At 40.4% G+C, this 24,706-nt stretch overlaps 2 protein-coding genes across 4 annotated transcripts; one reads left to right on the forward strand and one right to left on the reverse strand.

Annotated features, from left to right (window-relative positions):
* Nucleotides 1–1,814: 1,814 nt before the first annotated feature.
* LOC127599397 (CD151 antigen-like) lies at nucleotides 1,815–18,673 on the reverse strand. Of its 3 annotated transcripts, XR_007962092.1 has the most exons (9): nucleotides 18,496–18,673; nucleotides 16,013–16,097; nucleotides 13,494–13,685; nucleotides 8,744–8,818; nucleotides 4,768–4,872; nucleotides 3,382–3,540; nucleotides 3,171–3,257; nucleotides 2,852–2,992; nucleotides 1,815–2,555 (listed from the first exon to the last, which is right to left on the reverse strand). XR_007962092.1 is itself a non-coding variant. In XM_052063349.1 (8 exons), the coding sequence occupies exons 2-8, from the start codon at nucleotides 16,094–16,096 to the stop codon at nucleotides 2,933–2,935; spliced, it is 762 nt and encodes a 253-aa protein (XP_051919309.1). In that variant the 5' UTR covers nucleotide 16,097; nucleotides 18,496–18,673; the 3' UTR covers nucleotides 1,815–2,932. The 3 variants fall into 3 exon arrangements, 2 of the variants coding, with proteins under 2 accessions (XP_051919309.1, XP_051919310.1); XM_052063349.1 differs by having other exon boundaries at nucleotides 1,815–2,992; XM_052063350.1 differs by lacking the exon at nucleotides 13,494–13,685 and having other exon boundaries at nucleotides 1,815–2,992.
* A 775-nt stretch (nucleotides 18,674–19,448) lies between these two features.
* Nucleotides 19,449–24,330, forward strand: LOC127599423 (transmembrane protein 138-like). Its single transcript, XM_052063394.1, has 5 exons — nucleotides 19,449–20,666; nucleotides 21,645–22,127; nucleotides 22,261–22,432; nucleotides 23,001–23,076; nucleotides 23,927–24,330. The coding sequence occupies exons 3-5, from the start codon at nucleotides 22,307–22,309 to the stop codon at nucleotides 24,037–24,039; spliced, it is 315 nt and encodes a 104-aa protein (XP_051919354.1). The 5' UTR covers nucleotides 19,449–20,666; nucleotides 21,645–22,127; nucleotides 22,261–22,306; the 3' UTR covers nucleotides 24,040–24,330.
* Nucleotides 24,331–24,706: the final 376 nt, after the last annotated feature.

The raw sequence follows: 24,706 nt of genomic DNA on the forward strand, positions 1-24,706 counted from the left end.
AGGTCCTGGATCTCTTTGACCTTGCAATGTGTACAGAATGCAAACAAGTCACAGAGTTGGAAGCACCCACAATGGTTAGCTGAGTAGACAGACGACCAGAATGTATCCCAATGAGATATATATCAAGTCATGGAAAGGGAATTCACGGTCAATTCATCGATCAACCAAGTTATTTTATAAACATGACTTCTAATAGGATGAAAGAATTTATCAACAAATAAGGTCTAAGCTTTTGTTTTCAAGACACTCTTGTATTTAACAAATGTTCTGCCGCACAATAAATGGAAATGGAACTGCTATGAAGTCGATCAGACCCAATATCCATGATCTCAGTCAGGTTTTTAAAACTCAACCTCACGTCAACATCAAAGGCAAAGGTATGTTGCGTTATCTTTGACAATAGGTCAGATGAGGAACAAATATCTAGACTTCGCTTAGCCTGTCACAAGCGATACACAAAGAGAGACGCACAAATATTCCCGCTGGCTATTTGTCGTGCAGGCATGCAGAAATCGAATCAGCTTCCAGGAATATAAAGAGCGAAGGCGGGGCAAAGGGTGCAAAAGGCTCTCCTGTCTGAAAATAGCATACCTCTTATACCGGAGATGACGTGCAGCCAACAGACAACTGCACGGGCGGCACTGGAAAGATACTTTAGGAACGTCGTAGGCCGGCATTATTAACATAGCACTTGTGTTAGCTGTCACAGAAAAGAAGACAGCCTGTAAACAGACAGCGTCCTGCACACCTGCCCAGTGAGGAAGACGGGGGAGATCAATGGCTTTCATCAGCATGGAGCATTACTTTGGTTGTTCAAAGGCTTCCGATGTTGATTCAAAGTCATGACGATTAGACGACAAATGAAGTCAAAGGGAGGTCAGATAACCTATGTGCCACGGATGTCTTCTTGTTGGATGGGCCCTGATAAAATTGCCATGCGTGGAAGTACGTTCACTACGATGAGCACATTAACTGCGACCTCCCGCCATGAAATACAAACACACCTGCTTGTTTTGTCAACTGCAAAGACAATTGGGATTTTGCTGTGTGTGTTGTGTTCTCCCACTGTTGCGGAGTACAGCAACCGAGATTTTCATTGTTTTAGTTTTCAAACTTCACAGTTGAAACCAATTTTTCCACTGTAGGCGCGGGGTGTAATTTGATTTCACATTCTTTGAATGTGTAAGGGTCCATTTTCTTTCCTGCTTCTACTCGGAAATTGAACTATTGGAAGGGAGGTAATCCTGAATAGCCGCCGGGCATTTTTAACACACACTCACCAGCTGTTGAGTTGATGGAAGTGTGGAGACTGCTGCCTCCCTGTGTTTGCACCCAAGCACTGCTGCAGCCGCAGTAACATTGTTAGCATGACAAGAGGTCACAACAACACAATACGAACATAAAGCCATAGTATTGGCCGCCCTGGAATATACTGTAGGTATTGCGGTAGGGCGGCAGCCTTCACGGAAATGACTCACAATATGAACCGACAGACCCGCAGAACAGTGACATTAGGGAATTGTTTAATACACTAATGTGCCTGTAAGCCTGTGACAATCATGTAGGGGCCACTGCTTCCAGGCAAGCTGGTTTAAAGACATTTTCGAGTTTGTTTTGTTAAGCGAGTGGTCTGACTTTGCCACCGACAGGTGAAGGACACTTAAAAGTCACTGTTACACTGCACATTATTGACATATTTTGGTTTGGTTTTTTGGTTTAGTTGTTTTTTTTTAGATGGAGGATATTGACCCTTCTGTCTGGATAAACTGCTTCTCGCTTCCGACTTGGGAAAAAACAACAACGACAACAAAAACTGAAGAAACAGTTGGATATTTATGAAATGGATATGTATTCTTGGCTAAGACAGACGACATATTTGTGATCAGAAGTTTTTGAGGAACAAGGTTATTGATGCAAAAGAATGTCAAAACTGGATTCTGAAATAGTATAAAACCATACAATTGATCATATTTTAAAATCTTAAAAAGACAATCTGCATACATCATTGATTTGTCAGGGTGCTTGGCAAAGCCACAGTAGATGCGCACAGAGGTCATTTTTGGTATCAGTGGTAGACAAAAAAAAACAGTAAAATATAAAATCTGCGCTTTCCCTTCCGGAATGTTGGAAGGCAATACTCATTGTATCGCATCAGCCTTGCACATTAGACTAGACAAAGTGTTAAAATGCTGGCACTATTGTGTTATTACAATGATGGTGCAGTTTTGCTGGTGAGGAAGGTGCAATCAGTGTACCGTCAGTCTGGCAGATAAAGTGTCCTTGCCAACACGCTGTGGGGGTAAAAGGCTGGTCTAACCGTGGCACGTTGCTATGTGATGCCACATTGACCACTAAGGGCTCAATTACAGTCACAGCTCACAGGTAAGAGTGCTCCAGAAAATAGACATTTACAAAGTCAAAAACAGTGATACAACTTAGTGATGACAAAGGAAAAGGTCACCATGGAACACGTTTCAAATGCATGAGTGGGCAGTTAACATGGAAACGGGATGCTCCAACTGGACAAGTGGGCTTGTGAAAACGTGGAGCTGGTGCTGCTGGCAAAAAGAAATTCTCTCAACAGGCAAATCCAGCCACTACACTAACATTAGAAAACATTCACATCCAAGTAGCGTACCTTGAATATCCACACAGGGTATCCCTCACCAAATTAAATTTTCAGAGGCAATAATCCCACCAGTTTTGGGGGTCTTTTTTTTGTCTTTCCATCTTTTTTCTTAGTGCTGTAATTTTGAGACTCTAATTTGAATGTCTAATTACTTCTTGTAATCTTAATTGTTTTTCCACCCGACCGCTATGACAAACTCAGATGCATCATTTAATACCTCACCTCCCTCAGCAAGAAAAAAAGCGATGAGATATTTGAGTACGGTATGTCAACGAGGTGACTTCCTCCGTCTCCCCTGCTTCTTTAGTATGGCTCCGACTTGAGACGGCAGTACAGGCAGCACGTAAACACCATCCCTATTATCTGAATGATGCGCAGAGATGGATGGAAGTAAGGAAGGAAGGAAATAAGTAAGTGAGTGAGTGAGTGAGTGAGTGAGTGAGTGAGTGAATGAATGAATGAATGAATGAATGAATGAATGAATGAATGAATGAATGAATGTAGTTCATTTTGTGTTTGGAAAAGTGACGTTTTTGCTCACCTGTACACATGCAATTCCAACACCCACCGCTCCGATGATCTTGAGGTGGTCCTGGATAAATTTCTCCAGTTTTGAGATACAGCCACCCTACATGACAAATGAAAAAGTCCTCATGCTGTAAACAGTAATGTGCGAGTACAAACGCATGTTATGTTTACGATTATTTGATTATTAATGGCACTGTGAACACCAGCACCTGGCGCAGACTCACCTCAACCTTGTAGATGTTGGAGGGGTGCCCCCCACGTCCACACAGCTCAGATGGAGTCTTACAGCAGCTGTCGGGAACCACCCGGCCATTTCCATCGCTGGAGCGGATCCAGACACTCTTTGCCCAGTCGGATGAATTGTCGCTCCCACAGCACTTGAACTGATGGGGAGACGTACGCAGAATACATAATCGCACAATAGGAGAGAAAATGAAGGGGACGAAAAAAACCCTTGACTTCTGATAGCAATTATGTTCCAAAACCCACCGAAAAAAAGTGAGCTGCTACAATCAAAATCTTCAAATGATATATGACCACTTTCTCTCAAAACTAAACCCCATGGCCTATAATCCATTAATCGCATGCATCCATCCATCCATTCATTGTATATGGGGCATTTTCATATAGTTTGATTAATACCGGGAAAGTCATGCGCCCCTGAATTTCCTTTGAAAAATTCAATACATTTTACAGAAACGAGTACTGTTCGACTACTAGCTCTATTGGCGGGTTGAAGCTCGGCGGTAAAAATGCATAAATAACCGCGTCACATGACAAGTGAGCAAGTGGGAAAAATATGGTTTTCGTATTATTGGTTGTCATCACTCAAATGGTAATGATTGATTCTAAGAAATCAAAGAAGACATTCTAAAGTACTATTTTTCATTTTTATGCCAGTTCAGTTCCAATTTTATCACCAATTTACGCATAAATCCAAATACAATACCGGTAATAAAATTAAAAGGTTCATTTTTCTTGCGACTGTGGTGTAAAATAGGGCAGGTAACGATTCAGATTTCCAAAATCGATCTGATTCGATTCACAAGGGCCCGATTCAATTAGGTTTACAATACACAATTCAGGTCGATTGATTTGCAATTCGGTGAAGGATTTTACACAGTACCAATTTTACTTTCATACGGAAGACATTCTCAGAAAAAGCAAACCTGCAAATAGTAGAAACTTCTCGCGCTAACGTGGTGCATTAGAAAAAAGAAGAGTATTGATCTTGGGAATTGAACCCAGTGCGGTTCCATTAATAATACATATTTCATTGAACATGACTTGATCAAAACAATAAAGAATCATTAAAAGTCCAACCACAGGGCAGGCTATGTAAATAGAGTGGCCAAAACACACTGTAAACTCATGACCAATATTTCTGCCGTGCTGTTTTGATACACTTCTCTCGCATTGAGACGAGATCTCGCATGATACGAGAAACCAAATGATTTAATGGGAAAAAGGATCGATTTATGGTTTTATGAAAGGATGTGAAAAGTAAAATCAATTTATTTGACTAATTGAAATTTTTATCCCCAGCCCCGGTTGTAAAATGACCTTAAAGTTTGTGCTCGTGCTCAGGGCCCCGCTAGGCAAATAGTTACCTCTTGTTGCAGTTTATCCACAGCACTGGTAACGTGCTCATGAGTCTTCTGTTCATACTTCTGGATCATGGTCTCCCTCAGGTTCTGTTTCAGCTCCTCATTTAACTAGCCACAGACACAGACAAATGTACACACAACTCACAATTGAGCCATATGATTCATCACAGTCCAGCACAGACCACAGCTGGTAATAAATGAGTTGCAACTTTTAATTTTGGCGCAGATGAGATGAATATGCTGTCTCCGTGATACACGTTGTGGACAAAGGATCTCATACAAGGAGATGTAGTAACGCTGTGTGCGTGTGTGTGTGTGGGGGGGGGGGGGGGGGCAGTATGTATGTTTTGTTCTCAAGAATGCTCAGTGGCAGAGCAGGGAGGTCTGGAGGGACTCTGTTTCTATGGCAACAAGCCAGTGGGGAAACCACTGTAAATCAAAGCATGACAGCAATATCAAGGCAATGAATGAGGGGAGGAAATATAGAGGACAGTGAGATTAGAGGGACGGGAGAGAGAACAGCAAAAAGGAAGCGGCTTGCAGTTCAGCACCTGTTCACGCTTGAGGAAGTGAAGTATAAACAACAATTAAGGAGTCGACACACCTCATTTGACTTGCCGTGATTGGTTATCTCTGTTGTGTTGGCATTTTACCAGTGTGTAATTCAAGCTTATTGGACTTGTCCAATAATAAATAGTAAAACTGAAACAAGGAGCAGATAAAAAGTGGCACGCTCACATTAATTTGCGCTATTTCCCCTACAGTGCAGCAGGCAGGTCATTGAAACGCATAATTTTTTTCTTTTTTTTTGGAGGCTGCCGCAATAATAACAACGACTTGATTTAGTTCTGATTCACAATGGACAAAATAACACAGAAAGTGTGCCTTTTGCAAAGTCCAGGGGAACAAGTTCTTTAAAACATGTATCCTCCTGACTTTTAAAGCTCTTTCTCTCTCCCTTCTTTTTCTCAGAGCCACTGACCAGACATTGATTACCTTCGTAACAATGTGTCAACGAGTGAAAAGAGGACATAGAAGAAAACTGATGAGATTACACAAGCCTCTCCTAACACCTGTGGACCACTATTAAATCTAAAAGTAAGAGGACTTCAAGGCATTACCAAAGGTTTTACATGTGCCCCCTCTAGAAATCAATCTTGTCCTTGCTCGATAGTATCACCCGAATACTCTCAAATAACTTTTCCTCCAGCATATTGTTTGTTCCAATAGTAGGTTCTGACCTCTGGTGTTGGATGCCATGTACTGCAACACAGAGCAACAAATTGCTTCTGCGTGTGCATCATATACAGATTTTCATGATTTTCAAGATGTCTCAACATGTGCATGAATCACTTCATTTCTGATGACTGCTTGAGAGGCACGTATTTGACCTAGTATGTGTTTGTTTGTTTTCAGACTTTGTTGTAAGTGAGAGGTAAATAACTAAAAGCAACTTCACCAGTATAAGATCAAGTGCGGAGTGCAGCTATCAGCTACAACAGAGAAGAGAAATAACGCTAGAAATGTCACCCACATGCACCCACGTTGTTTCTCTCGCCTGTATAGGATCGCTACGGCTGCAGCACTATTACCTTCGATAATGATGGATGGTGGTGAGTAAAACACTGCCTTTGTGCAGGCATGTGTGGTTTATGCAAAGCGGCAATACTTCCAATAGGACGAAGGGCTAAAAGACATGACGTGTCTGTAGAAAGCCCCATAACGAACAGGACAAAGCTTCTTCTTCAAGCACCATCGCAGAGCAGACCTAATTTACAATTGAATTCAAAATGATCCAAAAACATGAATAGTAATTTTAGGAGGTACTCAGTTATTTAGTTTCAGAATACTGTACATTGTACTGACAGAAAGCTATGCAGTGTTTTTGGAAGGTAATATTGTGAGTTTAATTCATGCACCACTACTTTTGTTGCTGTGATGGTTAATTATATTCCCCTTTTTTATTCACTAAAATCCTTCTTTGTTATTTTCTACAAACACTCATAAAAATAAAATTAGCAGAAAAGAGGACGGCAATAGGACTCAACAATGCTCTGTAGCTTGCCAAATGAGCCATGCAGACGTCTGTGAGTGATTTAGATGTTTTACCGCCCTCACTAGTTTTCATAGATGAGAATTGACTTTGTTCGTGTCAGTCATAAAAGGTGAATAAAGAAGACGGCGCTCTTGGCAGAGTTCAGTTATTGTGTGCAGCCTATGTGTGTATTGTAAACAAGGGATTTAGCAGCACACACAAAAACAGGGAGGGCTTCAGACTCGTCACACTGTGATACCAGTGGAAAATAATATTGTGCAACTTAATGCAACATGAATGCAATGGGGAAAAAAGGTCCAGAAAGCCTGATGTCAAACTGTGCTGACGAAAGCTGTCAACTTTAGTTCTGTTTCATATTTAATACAGCAAATAAGCACAGCAGTTTGTTCAACATCCAGTGGGCGAAGTAGTGCTGTGTTCTCTTTAGGTCTTTTTTTAGTTTGTTTTTAAGGAGCAGTGAATACAATTTCAACACGATTACCTTTTCAGTATCATCAATTTAATGCATTTAAAAAAAATAATTATGTCTTTTAAAAGGCTGCCATTTCCTTCCCGCAATGGGACTGGTTTTAAAATAATACAGCAGCCGCTCCGCCGATAGCACTACTGAGTGCATGTCAAGATTAACATGGGGAACTGTTGCACAAGCAAACAGTGCCTAACAAAGGCACTAAGTACTCGGGGTGGACAATTAATCGAAATGCAATCAGGATTTCGATTTTGGCTTCTCTCAATCTTGGTGTGAGATATATCCGAGGATGCACTCGGACACATCATCAGTTATGTGCCTGAGATTTTCGGGGGTTCCGGGTCTTCCAACATCATACCCCTCCCTCAGGTGATCCAGCCAGGGTAGATCAGACCCTGCTTGTGTACCAGTAGCATTGTCCCACAGATAGCTCCTCCTGATCCAGAGTCATTTTGAGGATTTCTCTTATGCCTCCATGGTGGCCTTGATGGCCTTCCTTTTCTCTACATCTGTGTTGCCAAGTGAGCACCTTGCACACTTCAGTGAGCTCACAAGTGTGCCTTCCAGCCTCCTCTTTACCATTGCTCAACTGGCTCCTGGTACTTTGACCGCTTCCGCTCATTTGCCTCCTCTATTCAATCCTCCCAAGGAACTGTCAGTTCTATCAATAGCACCTGCCTTGAAGATACTGATGTAAGCGCGATGTCTGGCCTCAACTAAGTTGTTGTGACGAGGACTGGAAACTTGAGCTCTTTCGAGTACATGCTAATGTTGTTACAATGTTGGAAAAAATAGTTCCTTTTGAAAATACTTCCTGCTGTCTGGGGAACCCGCTTTTACAAAAAACAACATTGGTTAGGCCGCCTCGTGCCCGAGAGGACAGTGCGTGGTATGCAGTTCAGAAAATGTATGGATGAACATTGGGTAGGATATTAATTTTGTTTGATTTAGTGTTTCCTTGTTTATCAGTTAGAGAGCTTCTTCGATTGGCTACATTCTGTCACATCACAGTCTGCGGAGTCAGCTAGCTCAGGAAAACTCGGCTTCCCTCACACACATGACGATTTTTGGTCAGAAATATTGAACACATTCATTATTTAAGATTGTTGGGCCTGACTAGTTTTGGACAAATTGGGGCAAAAAGAGCCCAATCGCCTTTATGTGTTTATCTGGCCTAAATCGCCATATGAACATGACAACATAATTTGTTTCAACATGTAGATTTTTTAATCAAAAATGAGGAATGACTACAAACTAGGCCTGAAAAGTAAAATAATAATAATAATAAATTAAGTCAAAGTTAAAAAAAAAAAACGAATTAATAGGCTAAACGATTTGAACAAGATTTGTTAGTGACGGCCCTATTGCAAAGCCCAAAGGATGAAAACAAACCACTTTTAATTAAGAAGGTGTATTGTCAAATCATGAAATGAGATTTTATAGTTTTCAATTACCTGTCGATAGTAGATATATGCCAGGACACCAGCCAGGATCTCCAACAAGAAAATGAACAGCAGCAGGACAAAATACTGGAAACAGATTTTTTAAAAAAGCGTAAGTAGTATAGCAATGCATATTCACGGAATAAGTGTGTGTGTGTGTGTGTGTGTGTGTGTGCGTGCGTGTGTGTGTGTGTGCGTGTGTTTGGAATAATAAGCACAGCATGAAAAAAAATCAAAATGAAAGATAGACTCATAGACTGTAGAACAAGCTCAACAAATGCAACCGAGTGAGTAAGAGAATTTGTTGGCTGCAGAGGCGTCCTACTCCAGAGAACTGGTCATGATCATCTTGCCGGCATTTTAAGGTTAGTGTAATTACTGCCAACATGACTCAGCAGGCTGATTCACAGGACGGCATTTCAACTTCCTTACCTTGTGGGTCTGACTTTTCCTGAGGCTGAAGCAGATACATCTGGACATTAAGTTTGTTTTGTCTACCCTTTTTCTTGTTTTTGTTTTAAGGCATTGACTAAAGCTGTTTCACCACACTTCAAACGCCTTAGTAAATTGACGGAGGAAAACATACAATTATTGTTTGGCACGCAAATCCCACAGGTTGAAAAGAAGACCCCACAGCACATGAACGTCGCACATCATAGATCGATGTGATAGATCATTGATCCATTCCCCTAATGAAAATAAACAGAATAGAAACTGAATGGATGTTTTCACCTTTTGAGCCTAATCTGATGCACACACCCGCATTGCTTCATGGCACGTGATTTTTTGAGAGAAATGTGATGCGTATAAAATATGTCAGTCTTCCGAGCGTCATCTTCGAAAACAAGTCATGAATCAGTCTGCAGCGCAAATAGGGCAGTAAACTGAGCAACCTAACAATAATGAATTGTGAACTATGAATCTGAGCTCCCATTCACCTTTTCTTCAGCATGCACCTCTATCAATCGAAGGCCTCACTTTTTAAAATGTATTATAGTGATGATAATCACTTGAGGAAATTCAATTTATACCCTGCTATATGACAAAAATATGTTACACACTGCACACACAGGAGCAGAACACACAACGAGAGGCGTCATGATGCAGTCAGCATACAGATTAGCATCTCACCAACACATCGTTGCAATGTTTTGCCAGCTGAGTTTCCAAAAGTCCTTACAGTTGAGGTATTGCTTCCTTCCACCAGGATAGCTGTAGGAAAACAGCCCGAACAATCAAGACAACTAATTATGATACATGGTACCTATTGAGTAACTTCAAATTAATAACAGAGCTCTAACAAGAGTTTGCATTATTTGCAAGAAGCAAATGTAGACAACATTTGCAATAGTTCCTCCTCTCCCCTAATGATTACACTGAATGATTTGTGAATCTGCTGACACATAGCACATCCTTCTTTCTGTGAGTCAAGGGGATAAATTAGCCTTTGTTATTCCACTTTCATTTGAAAGAAACTATCTTTTCAAAGCCTCACAGCAGTAAAGTGACAAGAGTCAGCTTGTTAGGTTTCAAACCTGTGACATGTTGATAACAGAAGCGCATATCAACAATGACTGCCGCTGCTTATGTAGTCCTAGGTAAGGCAGAGTGCGTACCCCCAGCAAACACAGGAAGGAGCCTCATGAATCAGCCTCTTTCCTGCCTTTTGTTTGCCCTCTTTTAACGATCGCGACAGCATCTCTCCTTGGCAACAAGTTCATTCCGTCACTGTGATTCATAGGCCTAATCTTTGGTCTTCAGGAAGCTAGGGGCATTTGAAAATACACAAGATAACCACTGAGACAATCGAACAGTTGTTAGAAATCACATCATCAGACAGCTTAGGGGACGTATTCTACTGTATACACACCAAAGTCCCTTTAGTGATGTTTTCCTCTAAACCAAATTCCACTTCAGGTAGCCATTTAAATTTGTCTGCCAACAGGGATTCCCTGTTTGTTTTGGCTGGTTTAAAAAAAGCATAAGGCCATAGATAATGCGGAATTAGTATATCACTTAGAGATCAATTTTGAGTTGTGCAAAACCATTAAAAAAACAAAACAACAACTACAAAATCATTTCGTGTTAGACACATAGGTCCCGTGGCAAGGCAACATGCAAAAAGTATTGTGTTCATAGTCAATCTATTCGGTCATGACAGATATTAACACTGTGGTCTGCTCAGCAAAGTTGATGATGAAGACAAAACACTTGAAAAAATACTTTTTTCAAGTGTTTTGTTAAAATAATAAAATAATAATAATAATAATAATAATAAAAAATAATAATAATTATTTTTTGAAGCGCACTTAAGACACTTAAAAGACAAAACACTTGAAAAAATACTTTTTTCAAGTGTTTTGTTAAAATAATAAAATAATAATAATAATAAATAATTTTCTGAAGCGCACTTAAAATCTCACTTTAATCAAGCTTACTTGGCAAGGAATCCAAATGTATGGAAAAAAATATCAATTTAGTGTCATAGCATGATACACTTAAGGGATGCATGAAAAGCATCAGAAAGACAAGTATCAGACCAATGTTCTGAAAAATTCCATCACCTTATTGGTCTGATGTGAACAATACAATACACTACTAAGACAAGATATTTATTTTCAAAATGATGGACACGTTTTCTTTTTTTCTTTTTTTGGGGGGGACAAATATTCCCCTCCATGAACCACACCTTAACATGGTGGAGGGGTTTGTGTGTCCCAGTGATCCTAGGGGCTAAGTTGTCTGGGGCTTTATACCCTTGGCAGGGTCACCCCTCTGCAAACAGATCTGAGGTGAGGGATCAGACGAAGCATGCCTCATAGACCCCTTATAATGGATGAAAAAAATTGGATGGCATTTTCCCTTGCCCACACGTGGGTTAGTCCTCTGGGGCTTGAGGTGGGTCTCATGAGCGAACGGCTGGTGGCACAGCCTACACTCATGGGCTTAGCTCCAAGAGTCAACATGGATCCACCCTTCCCCATGGGCTCACCACCTATGGGAGGGGCCAAAGGGGTTGAGTGCAAAGTGAGCTGGGCGGTGGGGACACTGGCGGCTTGATCCCCGGCTGCAGAAGCTAGCGCTAGGGACAAAGAATGTCACCTCTCTTGCAGGGAAGGAGACTGGTGAAGAGAGGGGCAGTGCTGTCAATCGATCACCACCTGGTGGTGAGTTGGCTCCGATGGTGGGAGAAGATGTCGGACCGACCTGGCAGACCCAAGCATATTGTGAGGGTTTTTGGGAGCGTCTGGCAGAATCCCCTATTCAGAAGTAGTTTCAACTCCCACCTCTGGAAGAGCTTTTCCTATGTTCTGTTAAAGGCGGGTGACATTGAGTCCAAGTGGACCATGTTCCATGCCTCTATTTTTGAGGCGGCTGAGCGGAGTTGTGGCCGTATTGTGGTCGGTGCCTGTCGTGGCGGCAACCCCCGAACTCACTGATGGACACCGGCAGTAAGGGATTCCATCAAGCTGAAGGAGGAGTCCTATCGGGCCTTTATGGCTTGTGGGACTCAAGAGGCAGCTCATAGGTATCGGCTGGCCAAGCGAAACGCAGCTTCCGGGGTCGCCAAGGCAAAAGTGTGGAAGAGTTCAATGAGGTCATGGAAGCTGACTTCCGATCAGCTTCGACCAAATTCTGGTCCACCATCCGACGTTTCAGGAGGGGGTAGCAGTGCAACATTAACACTGTGTATAGTGGGGATGGGGCACTGCTGACCTCGACTCGGGACGTTGTGAGTCGTTGGGCAAAATACTTCCGAAGACCTCCTCAACTCCACCAACATGCCTTCCTCAGAGGAAGCAGAGTCTGGGGACTCTGAGGTGGGCTCTCCTATCTCTGGGCTTGAAGTCACAGAGATGGTTAAAAAGCTCCTCGGTGGCAAAGCCCTGTAGGTGGATGAGATCCACAAGAAGTTCCTCAACGCTTTGGATGTTGTGGGGCAGACCTGGTTGACACACCTCTGCAACATAGCGTGATCATCAGGGAGAGTGCCTCTTGACTGGCAGACTGGGGTGGTGATCCCTCTTTTTAAGAAGGGGGACCAGAGGGTGTATTTCAACTACAGACTATCTATCTATTCAACGACAGACTTCAGCCTCCTTGGTAAGCAACAACTGCTACTCCTATCCTGCTCCCGTTCAGAATGACTCCCATTCCTGTATCACTCCCATTTTAGAGGTCAGCTACATTAAAAATGGCTGCGCATCTGTCCAAGCTTTTTTTTTCGACTGGGTAATCCTGCTTCCGTGAACTTTTTGTCCCATACCGTCCCCAATCCTGTGATGAAAGATAAAGTTCACACCCATCCAGTGAGAATCCCGTGGGACTCCTGTTAACCTCTAGCGAACATATGCTACAAACACGCTCACATATGCAAGCCCACACTTATTTTTCTGTGGTTCAGCAACATTGCTTTGCTGCCTTGGTGCACAAGAGTCATACAAATTATTCTTGCGCATTCAAAGCACACTTTTATGCCCCAAATTTCCTCTTAGGTGCTTGAAATTGTGACACAAATCTAATGTCCCTGCCTTAAGCATGGAGAATGCCAGGGGCCGGAGTCCTGATTATATTTTAATTGATGTTATATTGAGTGTACTTTCTACTGCGATAGCTCAAGGGTTTTTTTGCGATTTATAGTGATACCAAATGATTGCCTTGTCCTAAACACCATTTTCCATTTGGTGGTTCATAAGCAGACCCTGTCATTTTGGTTGTCGTGTGGATGTTCAATACAAGTGCACAGTGCGCAGTCTCTTACCACTCGCAGTAGCCTTCTTTGCTCCTTGAAGGTGGCACAGCATCCCAGAACGCCTGTTACCATGACAATAGCTCCAGCGAGGACCAGTATGTAGGCAGAGGCAGCATATGTCATAGAAGGGAGAAGGCTGATGTAGTCGCTCTTTTCAACCAAAGTCCAAACACCCACAGCCATCACAACACCCCCAGCAAGCTGAGAGAAGAACATAACATGAGTCAGATCTCGAGAGGAGGAGGCGTCTGACACTCCTGAAAGTCAACAAATGAATGAGTGTGAACTGAGATACTCAGGATTCATGTCAACACTCATGCTGTGGAATTATGGTGACGGAAACGATAGACAGTCACTGCCACTGTCAAAGATTGATTTACGGCTGAAACAAGTAAAAGTAATTTGGGTACCTTTTCTAAATTTTTTTAAATGAATATGGGTGGGTGGATGGATGGATGGATGGATGGATGGATGGATGGATAGATGGATAGATGGATAGATGGATAGATGGATAGATGGATAGATGGATAGATGGATAGATGGATAGATGGATAGATAGATAGATAGATAGATAGATAGATAGATAGACAGACAGACAACACGGCGCCAATGCGGCGAGAAGGCCAACTTTTAAATAAACTTTACCTTACCAATTGATATGAGTAACCTTACCATACATATTGATATGATTCCAAAGTCATTGATATACATCAATGACTTTGGAAGCTTTTACTCTGAGGTTGTCAGCATGTCGTGGCGCAATGGCTGGTTTAACTGTCTTCCAGATTGTGGTTGGATTTTTTTACATTTCTATTGCTATCACAAATGGTTGCTGCTGATGTCAACAACGCAACCTCGTCCTGAAAAAACGTTAAACCACAAATTAAGATCTACTGAAATAAATAAGATAAGATCAGAAAAACCTTTATTAGTCTCGCAATAGAGAAATTCCCAATTCACAGCAGCAAAGTTATGAAAGGAAGAAGTAGAACAACAAAATATAGGAGCTGCTGGAAAGGCAGCCACTCTCGCGTCGCCATTTTGAAGTCAAAATAACAAAAATAACACAACACAACACAACACTTAGGACACAGACAGTCGTAAAATCTTCACCACTTTTCTGCATACACTTTGTTGTCTGAAGCAGTTATAGATGAAAGAGGAGCGGATCAAAGTGTCCTTTCAGCAGTGGATCAGAGACGTCATGCTGAAAATGTGCACACATCTGCTACAAGTTTTGAAAGCAAACACGAAGCTGTAGCGTCCATTGACGAAAAGAGATTAGTTCACTTCTCCTGTCCCATGTAATCCGCTTCAAACTCCAAGCCCCGACTCCCAGTTCCAAATCCGCATCGGCACTCCGCGCGAACGCTCCTTTCTTCTCATCGTCGGCTCCTCAAGCCTTACATCCATCCAGCCGCAGACCGTTCAACAGCACCGATCCCTCCGCTGAACAAAGCGGGGCTGTGGAAAATGCTGCCCATTACAGGCGCAAGACACAAGCGCCCTTGGCCTGTCCAGCTACGATAGTCAAATGGCGCCGACATTACCCCAGTCAAAAACAGTGCTGGTATACCCATGCTGCCGAGAAGGCGCAACCACCGAGCAGAGTCTCCTCCTTGATGAATGTCGGGGCCAAAAAATGCTGAAAAAAGTCCACATCAGGTCCACACGACATACACAAAGTGATAAAACAAACACAAAAACAACAAAAAAAGCAAGACTCATGAGAGCACTTGCCGACGGCTGCCTACTTGGGCGCCATCTTGACTTCAAAGATTGATTTATTCAAATGAATAAATAAATAAAAGAGCCATATCCTGAGATCTATATTCTTTTTATTTTAACCATTAGGTCATTATTTCTTTTCATTTACTTGTTTTTGAGGAAAACCAAACCTCAACAACACACAAATACCAATTAGAGCCTTGAAATTAAGTGTCCAGCACCCCCACGTGGTGACAAGAGGTACTGAGGTAAGTCTGACAGATTGGTCGTTTGTCAAGACATTTCAGTAAATGTACAGTTATTGTACAGTACTTTGTCACATAAACAATGTACAGTTAAACTTTAATTTATCCAATCCTTTAAGTGCATATACTGTCCATTTGTAACACTTAATACACCGTTTGTGATGACATGGAGAACAAATGAAATATTTTTGAATGTTCTGGCATTCCGGATGAGACACTTTCACAGACTGTAAAGTAACAAATATTGATATAGATGACCAAATTATTATTATTAGTAGTATTATCATTATTTTTATTATTATTATTAGTAGTAGTAGTAATAGTATTACAGAGTATAACCTTTGCCAACTGATGCACCATTTTTAATTCAGATATGATTCCTAGATATGTTTCCTAGAAAAGCTTGAAAACAAAACCTCAAATTTGGCTTTGAATGATTCTTTTTTTCTGCCACACGAATGGGCTGTTTGCATTGATTTTCTAAGATGGAACTGGCAATGATTTTCTTATAATACACTCTGACTCTGATATAACTCTTCCTGCATGTAGACTTACCCAAAAGAGGACATTGAATGTGATCAGAAGGTATTTCAGGCAGATGGTTCCACATGTTTCTTTCTTCTCTTCACGTGCACCCATGCTGAACAATAAACAAAACACACAATATATGAGGATGTTAAGCATTTGAGGCTTCTTTCATGAATAAAAACATTTGGAATGCTCGCTATGGCAGCAAACAACACGCCTGGAATTTAATTGCCATTTAAATTTATATACAGCACAGCATGCATTGTCTCAAAATATATGATAACTTTTTCAATATAATATTGTTTGAAAGGGAACAAAATAGAATGCAAGTACACTTAGCATAATGACCGGTTGCACAGCTGCTGCCGTTTGCATGGAGGAATAGCAGATCTGTAGTGACTCAGTCATACCGATTGCTTTATTCTATGTCTACGCATGAATCTACAGAGATTCATGCGTAAGCATTCGGTACAAGGTCATGGGGCTTTTCCATGGTGTTTACCACCTTAGTTTGAATAATACCAGCTCACAATTCATGTCTTGAGCGTGTCATGACTCTATGACATTGCCAAACCTAAAATACAGGAGGCCTTTGGAATGGCAGGACCTGAATGGTGAAGCCCATTACGGAAGAACCCTGTTGGCTAACACTATTTTTAACTTCACTGCACCTTGTATTTGCTGATTTCCTAGTCAAGCTCAGACTTGCCTTGCTGCCCTTTAGTGTCTCTCTTCCCCTCCCTCTTCCTACAAATGGTGCTTATCAATTCACAGAGAGCACATTAGTGAATCTGTCGACCATCTGTTGGCAGATGGTCGACACTCTTTGCATGCGCCTGGAAATTAAATTCAAACAAGCGCTAATGTTTTCTTTATTGATTTTGGAGGGGTTTTTTTGCAATTACTTCAAAGACAATACAGTTGGGTAAAGAAAGCAATCTATTTTGTTTGTTTCTCACAGGTCCTGTAAAAGCAGTATCGGGGAAAAAAACAGGTGATTTGTATTGCAAATCTTGAACTCTAATACTGTACTAACAATGACTTTTACCCTTTACATGCAGTCAATAACCCTTTTAGAACCCAAATACTGGGAGTATTCATGTTTTTAAAGTCTTATTGGTTTTTTTTTAAAAAAAAAAAAGGATGTAGGATATACCATTACTTTTTGTTAGAATTTTAAAACAAAGATGGCTATTGCCCCAAATAAAAAGAAGACAAATGATGATCTGAAAAGTTGTTTAAGAAACATGCTTAAAAATATGTCGACAAAGTTAAGTGATGGAGTTTGTATTATTAAAAATTACATATTGTAATATTTTAGTGAAAACTGACATTGGCTACAAATATCAGTTATCAGTCTCTTGACTACTAATAATCAGTGTCAGCCCTGACAAAACCATCGCCCTATGTCTAAAATAAGGAACCAGTTGAAAAGAGTCTTGTCACCGCTTTGAATTTTATACACACTCAGTACATTGGTTATGGTTCTTGTTGAGCAGTTACATTTTGTCCTCCTGAAATCCTTGTATCAATCTTAATGAATATTTCCTGTCGACAGACTACACACACTTTTGGTTAGGAAAAAAAAGGTTGATCCCACAAAACAACATATAATCAAAAGTCATTACTTGGCCATCAATTTCATGTTTTCGAGTATCAGTTCATTATACTGAATTAAGTACACATGAACAATATGATTCGATAAGTACAGTACCTCAAAATAAGCAAAGATAATGGTCGAAATTTTGATAAAACACTGTCATATAAGTATTAATCTAAAAATGTTTATTGGTGTGTTTTGAATTTGCAGTGGTGTAGAACTGCACTCCATCCTATTGAGCATCCACTCCTTTATAAATGCACAATGTTTTCATCCATGTCTTGTATCCTCATTGACATTGTGTGATGACCGGAGATACGATACCCTTTATTTGTCCTACACTGGGGAAATTTACAATGTTAGATGTGTGTATCATAGAAATTGATCTTATTTCTACCCATTAATAGTCCTCGGGGAGCATCTGGGTCATTCCCTGTACTGAGGATTACTTACCAGGTTGTTAACATTGATTTATTTCAACTCACACTTCATATGGTTTGAGCCTCACCTGAACGTCCCACTTGTTGAATGGTGCAGTCCTGACGTCTCCTCTAGACTTTAAAATAGTTTGAGATGATATTATTTTGTATTATTATTTTGTTTTTCAAATAAATATTTACTGCAGTTGGGTTTTAATTTATAAACGACAAGAAATCTTAGCTAAAACCCTAACAGGCGCACATCACAGAGCTAGTGCCAGTGGTGTTACAGTATTTAGAGCGAAACAATATATGTTCATTTTTCAAGTATACATCGTCTGCGGGGCAAATATAAGTATGTTAACTATAAATTGTTACAGACATTATATGTGTCATTAGAGGGCGAAAGGACGGCATCTCTGCAAAGGTTGAGAATCGAGAATAGTCATATCCCGTTTGAGGTAAAACGAGTAAGATTCGCGTTCACTCACCTGTTATCTATGACTGCAGTCCAGACAAAAGATTGAAATGTACACACGAATTCAAAACGTTTCCGGTTGAAGGTTTTTTGTTGTTGTTGGTGTTGGTGTTGTCCCCTACTTGGCCCTTTTGTTTCACAACTCTGTTGAGTGAACAAAAGCTCCAAGCGCACAAGCTCCACCCACCCACCTTCCGGGACAGAGTACGTCTTTTTCCTGTCCCGGGGCTATGTCGTTCGGCTAACTCAGGCCCACGGATTTCAAATTCAGCAACTATTATGTTCTGTTTTTATAACATTAAAAATGTAAACGAACTGCTCAGAACATGTTCACGAAACAGAAGTTACATAGCAATGTCATCAACTCCACTTTGTTTTTTACTTGAACCTCGAAGAATTTCCAAAAGGATCCTGTAAGGATGTCTCGATACTGTGCATAATGGTTGTTCGGTCTTATTTAGCAGTATTTAAGTTTGTGATCGTAGTTTTGAGTTGTGTAGAAGTGCATGACGATGTACTAATGAATTATGACAAACTATTATTACAACTGCCGCTGTTGTGAAAGCGCTATATAAATCAGCATGTATTGTATTGTATTGTGACAACTGAAGCATGAGCTAATCGAACTTGGAACGGCCCATGCAGAATTGTATACTGTAGTCAACCTTATTCACCACTGGATGGCAATATTTTTCTTCAAGCTGCTCGCCTCATCCACTCCCATGTGGCATTTTGAATTTGGTCACCAAATAGTAGAAGGTCAAGGCCCACTTGACTAGCCCTTGGCCTTTTCTAATGTAGCTCGTCAGTAGTGGAACATTGTGATTTCCTTGAAGTTGCTCTTGTAAAAGTTCAGTGATCGTTTGAAAATGTAAACACTTTTGCTGAGATTTTAATAAAGATATAGTACAAAATGTAATAAAGCTTTGAATACTTATCAGTTTCTCAACTGTCATGACTAATGGTGTATTCAGTGAAAACAACTTATATTCATCTATAGCTATATTCATGTATGTGAATATTCTTCACAGAGAAAATAGATGGATATAAACTGTCTGGTAGCCCTTCACATCAGTACCTTACGCAATAGCACTCAATTTCTATAAGGTTGGTGACCCCATTAGACAGTATCCAGTATTATTATTGCGAGCGGTCATAAATCTGTCCATGTTATGCACTTTAAATGTAGTACAAGGGGTGGGTACATACCACTTAAAAAATCACATTGAAAATTTAAAAAAAACATTTCACAATCAAACACATTTAAAAACCATTTTACCATTTCATCTACATTATTTAGTCATTACTGAGGTGAATCTGTATTTAAAATGGTGACCTTCAAAATCATTTGCATTTTAACCTCTTAATGCAAAACGGAAACACTTATAAAACATTTGCTAAAACATCCATCTGATCTTATCACTTAGTATGCCCTGTGTTTTGGAGCAGGGCATGTTCTATCACAGGTAAACATACAAATTTGTGTTAGTGTTGCCATTTAGATTTAGAGGATCGTCATAAACAAAGAGATTATAATCTCAATAATGGCAAGATATCTGGAAATGTTAAAATATTAGTTGGGAAAGTACTAAATTGTCAGCTCAACCGTAGCTACATACTCCATCACAGAGACCACAGAGTCTTTTTAATAGTAATCAAAAGAATACTTATGTGCTGACACACACACCAGTTAGAAAAAAATGATGAGATTAAGGATAGGCTGGATGACGTTATGAATAAATTTAAGTGCTGTCACATTTAAAATTGAGCATTTCTACCCCTTTTATCTGCAGGGCCATTCCTCACTTCCTGTAGTCACATTTTTTATCAAATTGTTTATGGACATGCATACCGTTAACCTCTGTTCATCTCCATTAGTCACTATTTGGTCTCTAGGTTGTTGTTCTGTGTTGAAGAGGAGGCCTAATCTCCCGCACACCTGTTATGGCTGTGCCAAGCTATTAATACATTTACTGGATGGGCCTCATAGGTCGAAAAGAGGATACACCAGGTGTCGGTTGGAAGACTGTCATGCATTCATCCTGGCTCAGAGGATACAGAGATGTCTGAGAAACGTATATAAGACCTCATATATGATCCCAGAGGCAGCAACTACAGTGAAAAGTGGACCTATTTTTTCAGATGGTGATGAATTGGGACTGTTATTCTTTTAACGGATGTACTGTAAGTAACTCTATACTCATGTGTCATCTTTTCTTTATGGAATATTTAGAATCTTCGCACCAGGGAGCGTTCGACAAATGCATTCAGATAAACAATTTTCATTTATCCATCTGCACATGTCTTTCAATTTAATTGTCAGTGGGGCTTTTAGTGGAATATGACCTATATGTAGCTATGAGTATTAGAGGTATTTTATTTTGGTTGCATTTATCAGACATTAAAGCAATCACATTTTTACAAACATCAGTTGCCAACAAAAGGAAAGCGCAATCGCAAGACTGCATGGAATATGTTCAAACAAAATAGGTCTTTTGAAATGTCTTCAAAATTTAAAGCTCACTTTTCTTTGAAATCGCTTTGCATATTTGCGTGATGCTTTAGTTAAAGACCTTTTATTATTCTTGTTAATAAACTGCTGTAGATGTGTTCTGGTCAAGATTAGGTCCAGGTGTAAGGTCACGCAAGATCGTACTAAACAGTTTATTAATGTAGCTGTTCGTTTTGCAAAGCAGCTGACAGAACATAAATCAGCAGATATCTTTCAAAGAAATGTTGGGTCCTTCACACGACATTAGAAAGTTGTATTTAGGCTTCTAATTTATCGCCGTCAACCCCATCTGACTTAGCAGTTGATGTATTCAGATTGTATTGGCAGACGTCATGAAATCTCATCAAACCCCCCCACACAGACACATTTTTCACCCAGTACTGGGTCCTTTATTGAAAGTCCTGATTATCGACTGATGTAGCCCGAAACACTCATCTTTCTCTACCTCTTTCCTGTGTCAGTTTGGAAGGACACAGACTCAATCTGTGTGTGTGTGCCCGTGTGTGAATTTTCCAATCAAATTCAGGACAGCTCATGAATAAATGCAAATCTGTAAGAGAATGACATTTGCACTATGCAGTAAATATGATTTGCAGCACGACACTCTCAAGTAGAATACAAATGTGTCTCCCATGTGTCATTTTGCACAGGACCCGCATTTGGCTGCAGATGTCTCTCCACGTTCTGTATGAAGAATTATTAAAAATACAATTAAAAAATAAAAAGTAGTAGAAGTCTGCCATTACTGGAGGCTTCACCACCACCACCACCACACCGCCTGAACTGATGCGATACTCCCAGTGTCATCCTTGACATGTCAGCAGTCTATTCCAGACAGTTCATCCAACAAAGTGACCCCATTGCCAACCAAGGGAAGGTCTCAATGCGCCTCTCAAACCACCACGAGGTCCGATTACAGATTTTTGTTTGTACATAGAGATCAGTGCAGCCTTGGATCCATTGTGGAATCAGAATCCGCCCGGGCGCCCAGCCTGTGGAACGGAGAAGCTCCAACCCAGCAACTACTCATTGGTGTTGCTTATTCAGCTCAGCCTGCTTTCCTTCGACCTGTTTGTCAACTCATTCAGTGAGCTACTTCGAGATGTACAAGCTGTCCAACTGGTACTTTTCGTGTAAGTCCAACAATGCAGTAAAACACGCTGGAGATGATTCCAGAACGAAAATTGTTGTACACATCTGATAATGACAAAACCCTTCCATGTTATAAAATATCTACTCCCTTCTTTCCTTGTCTTTCATTTATAGAATTCAGGACATTGCCATCTTGTTCAACCTCATCATCATTCTCTTGATGCTGTTTAACACCTACGTGTTCCAGGTCGGCCTGGTAGCCATATTGTTGGAGAGATTTAGAGCTTTGCTAATGCTTTCTGCACTCTATTTGACCTTCAGTGTAATACTCCATTCCTGGCTCATGGTGAGTGGGAGCAGGTATTTTGCATAAATATGATACTGCTAACATGAACTTTCAAACCAGTCGGCCTACCAATTAAAAATGCTTTCGCGCTCTATTCTAAAAGTGCAGTGAAAAGATTGGACCTAAGGGAAGGCAGTTTGTGACACAGGGTTTGGGTTAATATGAGTTCACCAACTTTGCTGTATTGCATCGGTTACCATTGGAGACCAGACATTCTGTTTTTTTCTTGGTGAACAGGCTTGAGACTTAGCCACCTCTGAATGTTGTCTGTAAACCTCAAAACCAGAAAAATGGAAGTTGTTTGGCCACAGCAGCAATCATCTATTCACATGTCATTTAGTCCAAACCTTGCATCGGCATTCAATCTGATCAGCATCTGCCAAACTATTGGTTTCGACCACTTTGTTGTATTCATTAAGCCTTGCATTTGAATGCAAAACAACATTAGCGTTCAATATGTTTCAGTGACTCCGACTATCTGCTCATTCCACATCTGGTCTTTGTATTGTGTGATTAAAAGCAATGCTTGAGAGCAAAGTCAAGAGTGGTGTTTTCTCCATATTTTCAGAATCTGCGATGGCTAAACACCAAACGATTTATTTGGACAGATGGCCTTCAAGTGTTATTTGTGTTCCAAAGAGCTGGTAAGAATGCCAATGTCCCTCATATTTCAACCTAAGTGAGACACCTCATCACGTAACGACACCTTTCATTGCTGTTTGTTCAGCATGTATAGCTGATTCTAAGCATTAACATGAAACAAATATACAGCTGGTATTCCAAGGTTACTAAGCCAATTTTAAGACGTCGTGTCTTTCTCCGCATGATTCATCTTGTATTCATGTTCACTGAAGGCCAGAGATAGCAAACTTGGGCATCACCAACGTTGTGTGCAGTTTTTTCTGATATGAACAGGTTCATGCAGTGTCCCTTTTCATGTAATTTGGATTTACACGTGCAAGTAATGTAATACGTGGATCAGTAAATGAACTAATGCAGTCATTGTTCTTTCCATTTGATCCTGCCCAAAACCTTCATACCCTTGTATCTTGGTTTTATCTGCACTCTGTTCTGTGGGCCAAGCGCTTTAACGTCAGGTTATTTACTGCCCACATAAAGGAGTAAAACCCAACTCATGTTTTGAAAACATTCTTTTCCTAATCAAAACTGTACATCAACTCTCCGGAAGGGCCATGAATTTTAATGATAAAAGTATAAAAACAATATTTCAAAATATTTGTAATGTGTCTCTGGCGGTCATGGTAAAAAGTGCCACCTAATTTGTGGCAAAGCATTGAGTGAATAAACTGATATACGAAAAACAGTAACTCTCAGTATTCGTGTTGACAAAATGAGATTTTTGGGGGCATTGGATTGGATACAACTTTATTGTCAATTTATCTCCCCCCCCCCCCCACACGAGAGATACTTTACCTCATACTGTGTTTAAGAAATGCATTTCCCCGATTGTTATGTTTTCAAATGTCTTAACAGCATCTGTGTTGTACTACTACTTCTACAAGAGGACCTCAGAGTGTTTGGGTGACCCTCGCCTGTATGAGGATTCAGCGTGGCTGCGAGAAGTCTTTGCACAGGTCAGGCAGTGACCCCCCCCCCCCCACCCTCCAAACACAAAAGACACAAGACTCTCTCAAATCCGTAAGATCAGTAGCATGTGGTAAATGGGCTTTGTTCCTCAAAAGCTGTTGCATTTTATTTTGCAAGAATAGCATATCCTATGCCGGACTGAACTTGCCACACACCACAGGAATTATGAGAGTGAAAAATGTTATTTCAATGTGCCAAAATGTGTCCATATATTTTAAGTCTTATTTTGTTTTAAAATTTGAATGCCACGTTGGGACTTCTCAACAAGTTTACAGGTAGTCTCATGTCTTTTTTTTTTTGTGTTGCATACTTTTAAAATACTGCATGCATTTCCATTGGTTTTGTAAACATACAAATCATAGTATGTATGTTGTTGTGTTTGTTATATGATATTAAACAGTTTTATTTTGATGTCGGTCGCTTATTGAACACTCATCACTCTTCGGAGTTAAGGTTTGGCTTCAACCTGGATTGTTTTGCACCAATATGAGTTCCATAGCACTTTTTAAAATTGTGTGTGAACTCCCACAGTGATGCTCTCCAACATAACTGCAAGCCTTGACACAACCATTCTATCATTATTTAGAGTTTCTATCATTGAACATATTTTCGTCAGTTCTCAACTAATTACCATTTGCTTATCTTATTAAATCATCTTCACAACAC

The sequence above is a fragment of the Hippocampus zosterae genome, chromosome 4 (genome assembly GCF_025434085.1).
Source record: "Hippocampus zosterae strain Florida chromosome 4, ASM2543408v3, whole genome shotgun sequence".
In the NCBI taxonomy this organism is placed as follows: Eukaryota; Metazoa; Chordata; class Actinopteri; order Syngnathiformes; family Syngnathidae; genus Hippocampus; species Hippocampus zosterae.

Bases quoted from the DNA above. Each gene is read 5' to 3' on its own strand.
- LOC127599397 (XM_052063349.1), bottom strand. From the start codon at position 16,096: ATGGGTGCACGTGAAGAGAAGAAAGAAACATGTGGAACCATCTGCCTG. The intron at 3,258-3,381 runs GTGAGTCTGCGC...TTTGTCATGTAG, and splicing joins CCAACATCTACAAGGTTGAG to GGTGGCTGTATCTCAAAACT. The intron at 2,993-3,170 runs GTGAGCAAAAAC...CGCATCATTCAG, and splicing joins TTGGAATTGCATGTGTACAG to ATAATAGGGATGGTGTTTAC.
- LOC127599423 (XM_052063394.1), top strand. From the start codon at position 22,307: ATGCTGTTTAACACCTACGTGTTCCAGGTCGGCCTGGTAGCCATATTG. The intron at 22,433-23,000 runs GTGAGTGGGAGC...CCATATTTTCAG, and splicing joins TACTCCATTCCTGGCTCATG to AATCTGCGATGGCTAAACAC. The intron at 23,077-23,926 runs GTAAGAATGCCA...ATGTCTTAACAG, and splicing joins ATTTGTGTTCCAAAGAGCTG to CATCTGTGTTGTACTACTAC.